Raw genomic sequence first — 5,480 nt, forward strand, 5'->3', positions numbered from 1 at the left:
AGTCTTCTGTTTAACATTTTAGTGTTAGTGGAGGAGAGTTGTTTGACTTCATTGCTGAGAAGGAGAACCTATTGGAATGTGAGGCCATTGAGTTTCTAAAGCAAATCCTGGAAGGACTGAAGTTCATGCACAAGAACAACATTGCCCATTTCGACTTAAAGGTAACATCAACATGGCATTTTGAAAAACCACTTTTCACTACAATGTCATATAACAAAAATGTGTTCTACTCCAAATTTAGCCTGAAAACATCATGTTGTCGGATAAAGGTTCCCCGCACCCCAACATTAAGCTCATTGACTTTGGCTTGGCTCACCATTTTTGCCAAGGAGAGGAGTACAGAAGCACAAGTGGCACTCCCCAGTACATTGGTAAGGACAATAAAAAAATATTTTATGCAATGATCACATGATCATTGCATAATGATCATGTGATGGTGGGATGGTGGTGATGGTGGGAGGAGCCCTTTTCAATTTCTACTCTGTCCACCTCTGGCATTGTGTCCTTTGTCAAGACACATTATCCACCTTGCCTGCTGGTGGTGGTCAGAAGGCCCAACAGGTAGTGCCAACGCACGGCAACCTTGCCTCTTTCAGACTGCCCTCTTTTCTGTAAGAACATCTTCTAAATCGTCCAGTTTGAGTGAGAAACAAACTTCAGAGCTGTAGCCGTGACGGCAAACTAAGCGGCCTATCAGCAGGGTGATTGGTGCACTCTTAGCTTCATACCCTCTTCTATGCATCAACTATAAACACTCTGTCAGGAATGATTCTGCTCTGCTGATGAAATGCTGAACGCAGGAGAGACCCATGCAGTCTGTGCCTACAGTGCTTACCATCATGAGCGTGTGAATGGATGACTGAATGCAGTGTGAAGTATCTCTGGACTAAATGAAGCGCTATACAAGTACAGGTATAGTCTGCAAATAGCACACCAGTTGTATCACTGGTTTAGCCATTTTTATGGAAGACTTTTGAAGTATTGCTTTTGGCCCAGTATTTGATTTCTGAAATTAATTTTTGTTTCCTACTAATTGTTTTAGACTTTAATTTATTCCAGTATGTTTAATAACATCAGTCGGGGATATTATGTAAAATTGTAAAAATTGTGACCGTATTAAATAAAAGCACAGAAAATCCACATCCAGTCACATGAAACAATTAATTACATTTAATCACATTTATTTCCTTCATTTGGTCACATAAACCCATTTTACTTCAGCTCAACTTAGAACAGTAAAACTCAAATTGAAGACTAATTTATTACAGTTGTTTGTTTCAGCCCCAAGCTTCTGACTGAGCTTCACAGCATCAGTTTTTCATTACTTTTTTTTCTTGTTTTTGCTTTAGAAAACAGCATGCAGCAGTATTTCTAGATATACACACTGAAAAAAAGAAGAAACCACACATTTAAGTGCTTGTATAACATGTACAAGCAGCAACTTGCAAGGAGCACAGAGCACTCTGCACTGGAACAGCAGAAAAACCAGATAAATATACTAATAGATTGAGAAAATAAAGCATGGAATAGGGTGGATCTTTATTGTCCACCAGAGTGGACCATTAATTTTACCAACAGGCTACAATAAATTACAGAAAAGAAGACACAAGCACAAAAAAAGAAGAATCAAATAAGTTTATCATAATTAAAACTCTCCACAAAAGGTTTAGTGAACACATGAGGTCTTTCAGTCTTCTTGATGCATAAATATTTGTTTTCAGACTTCAATGTTCACCAGTTTAACTGAGATTTCTGTTTGTTTTAGCGCCTGAGATGATCAGCAACGAGCCTCTCAGCACAGCAGCAGACATGTGGTGAGAATTCGACACTGAATGACCTTTTAAGCATGATCAGACAACCTTCTGCTTGTGTGAACCTGGATCTTTGTTACGTTTGAAATACAGTTGTGAAAAGGTTTCGCCAAACTCCTTTACTTCTACTATTGTTGTGAAGTAACTGAACTCCAAACCATTGACTGCATGTTGTGTTTCTCTTTTCTTCAGGAGCATTGGAGTAATTACCTATATACTGTGAGTTGGTATTATTTTATTGGCTCACTTGTAAGACATGAATACTGAACATTGCATTGCTACTTGTATTCCATCCTCTTTTCATGGCACAGAGCACACTGTGAGAACTTACTTCAATCTGATCAGAGATTATGCTGTTGTCTTTTGATGCCTCCATATCATTAGATTGAATTTTAATTCCTGGCTTATATAGGACCTGGTCTTTTATTTTTTTAAAGACCTCAGTGGCACTTGGCCTTTACTCAATAGTAGCTGGACAGTAGAAAGTGCATAAGGCAGAGGTGTTCGAACCTTTTCCAACAAGGGCCACAAGTGTGAAGTTAAAAAGTCATGGGTTACAAAAACTTTCTTGTTTTGAAAAAAAAAAAATTGATTCCATTGTAAAAACACACACAATGTATTAATAAAACGTATTAACCTGATTTCTATATAGAAATGACCTGCATTTTACTTTTTAATTGTATTGAAAGCTAAATGATATGAGCCTCTAACTTTGTGTAGTTTAATAAATGGTTGTATCCAGTTCTACTTTTTTAAAATTAAAATAATTTTAAAAAATGAATAGTTTGCCAAATCAAGTCAAAAGGAAAAATAAATACATTTACACAATATTCTGCAAATATTCTTAGTAAATAGACATTTCTCTAMTATTTGAAGGTGTTTCAAAGTTTTTTTTTGTTTTGTTTTTTTCCCCAGCATTTCTGGGTGATCACCAGTGCTTGAAATAGGAAACAGGAAAAAATTCCAGAATAGTGAGGCCTGACAGATTCATCAGATTTAGCTAAACATCTGTTTGCTAGGGTTTTAGCCAGTAGCACATTAGGGCTGAAGTATGTTCTGTTTGTCGAATGGTTATCTTTTGTGTTTTTAAAGAAATTGGTCACACACATTCAGGAGTTCACAGATACACTTTCTTGGGTTATATCTTTCATTAGTTAGTACCACCATGTGCTTTCCACTGACATTTTAATGCATGTGGTGTTTGTCACTGCAGTTTCTTGATTCTCTGTTCTTTTTGTCTTTTCTGCAGGCGTAGAAACAGACTTCTACGGTGTATTCTTGTATTTCCTCTATACTCTATAGTTCTTCTTTATCCTTTACCTTTTAACTTTTTGCCCTATATCTTCCTTTCTTTTGATGTAACTGTAATGCTACAGTTGTGAAAGTAAATCTTTCGGGCTTCTCCTTTAAACTGCTGTAACATGTAAAAAAGGGAAAAGACATCAAAATGGGTCATTGATTATGACGGATTTATCTCTTAAGTTTAGGTGTGTCAGGCTGGGTTTGTCACAATGCTTTATAGCTCAGAGTTAATTAAGGTTAACAAATCCTTAAAATGGTCAAGTAATGAACCCAACAAGAGTAAAAAGTTCTGAGGTGCAGTTGGCCTAAGGGTAGACATAAAAACAGCTGTCCCATGATTACAATAGCAGTACATAAAGCAAACAGAATAATAATGATATGCAACTGAGGCAACAGGAAGTGAGGTCAGGAAGTGGACAATGGAAGGATCTGATGAGGAAATTAAACTGACCGGCTTTTAACTGTTGGGGAAGGACCAAACTCTGAATCTGAGGGAAAGTGACTCATAAACACTCAATCTCGTTTTAACAAATCAAATGGATCTGATGAATCTACAACAAGATATTTTGTGAACAGAACCACACTGAACGATAAAAGAGAATAACCTTAAAATAAAAATGTAGAGCAATATATTAAAGGAACACAATAAAGAACTAACTCAATGAGCTGGGTATGGAACACCATTAGTCACAAAAATAAACAACTTAGTAAAATGCAAATACCAGAATCAAAGTAATGAACAAAATATGAATCATGACAGAGTAAAAGCAACCAAAGTCTAATGGATAACTCTGCTAAACCTTCACAATATCAGGGGTCTCTCTAAGGATTGTGTAGGATACAACAAGTGTATGTGCACCCAAAAGGCAAAAATGGTGTAGGCCAAAAATTTTCAGGTTTATAAAACTATGTGTATGCACACCAGCTCAGGTATCTTTTACTGGACATTAGACAAAATGATGAACCTTACTGACTCTGATCTTAAATTCCTTGTCTTCCTTCAGAAAGAAGTTGGTCGAATCTTTACTCTGAGATTCAAATCCTGTAAATCACATCATGTGACCAAAGAAGATCCACTTAAATGAACAGGCAGAAACACTTTGAATGAATGTACTGGGATCTGCACACAATGTAGTCTCTCTAATCCTGTGCTTTCTCTCCTTAGATTGAGTGGTTTGTCTCCATTCCAAGGTGAGACTGATGAAGAGACTCTGAAGAACGTCATTGCTACCGATTATCAGTTTAATAAGCATTACTTCAGCATGACCAGCTCCATGGCCAAAGATTTCATCATGAAACTTTTGATAAAAAACCCCAAGTATGTAACATAGGTACAGTATCTATCTTGTGCATGCATTAAACTTAATAGAAACTAAACTTTAACAGCAGTAATGATGTAAATAATCTGGAACACTAGTTTTAAATCCTTAATACAAATCAAAGGTTCATTTAACTGTTCTCATTGGTTTGATGGATTCCATGTTTTGAATATTTTAAATTAGACCTCATTGTACAACCCCACAGTCTGTTTGAAATTTGTCATTCATTATTACTCCATATCAGCTTTTAGTTGGTTTTTGACCTTTATTTTTTAATGAATGTAATACATACACCTGCATTTGAGGATAACAATGGAGGATAACAGTTTATAAGCTATATTAATAATAATAGTTTATAAGCTATATTATTAATAATAATAATAATGATGATGATAAGCAGTGTAAGTAGTATTGATACACAAGAAGGGCAAAAAGAAGCACAAAGAAATTGTACCATTTGAACTTCTTTGTTCTACTCATGGGATAAATAATGGGAGAAAAATATCAATAGAGTTCTGCATTCAAACAGAAACTGCTTTAAAACTTTAAATTTCCACCAGCCTAAGCCCTATAAAAAGATTATTTGACTTTATTAAACACCATGTCTTTGCCAAGAACCCTGCCAGCATGCCTAGGTGGGCCCCATATGGATGTACAAGAAAGGAGGGCAGACAGATGGGTCCCATATGGGTTTGTCCGCGGGTTCCACGGTGGCCCCACGGTTTGCCCATGTAAAGCCACAGCCTACGTGGGCCCTACATGGGCCCTAAATGGGCAAACCCATGTGGGCTGTGACCCTACATGGGTTTGCCCATCTAGGGCCCATGTAGGGCCCACGGCCCACAGCCCTACAGAGTCCACTCTGAAGGGCTCAGATTAATCATTTAAAGACAAATGACATCAACACCCAGATGCAGTAGTTTCGGAAATCGTAATTGTTGAAACACCTTTCACATATCTATCTATCTATCTATCTATCTATCTATCTATCTATCTATCTATCTATCTATCTATCTATCTATCTATCTATCTATCTATCTATCTATCT

General features: G+C 36.6%; 1 protein-coding gene across 5 annotated transcripts in view; it reads left to right on the forward strand.

The window, feature by feature from the left end:
- The window catches only part of LOC103471921 (death-associated protein kinase 2), a 34,896-nt gene that overhangs the window by 11,270 nt on the left and 18,146 nt on the right, over positions 1–5,480 (forward strand). For all 5 annotated transcript variants that reach the window (XR_001777081.1, XR_001777079.1, XR_001777082.1 and 2 more), the window contains exons 5-9: positions 23–161; positions 242–371; positions 1,766–1,814; positions 2,004–2,030; positions 4,279–4,431. Coding sequence is in view for 1 of the 5 variants with exons in the window: in XM_008421197.2 (XP_008419419.1) it covers positions 23–161; positions 242–371; positions 1,766–1,814; positions 2,004–2,030; positions 4,279–4,431 (498 nt within the window). In the remaining 4 variants the exon portion in view is untranslated. The remainder of the gene's footprint in view (positions 1–22; positions 162–241; positions 372–1,765; positions 1,815–2,003; positions 2,031–4,278; positions 4,432–5,480) is intronic.

This window comes from Poecilia reticulata, linkage group LG11, assembly GCF_000633615.1.
Source record: "Poecilia reticulata strain Guanapo linkage group LG11, Guppy_female_1.0+MT, whole genome shotgun sequence".
NCBI lineage: Eukaryota > Metazoa > Chordata > Actinopteri > Cyprinodontiformes > Poeciliidae > Poecilia > Poecilia reticulata.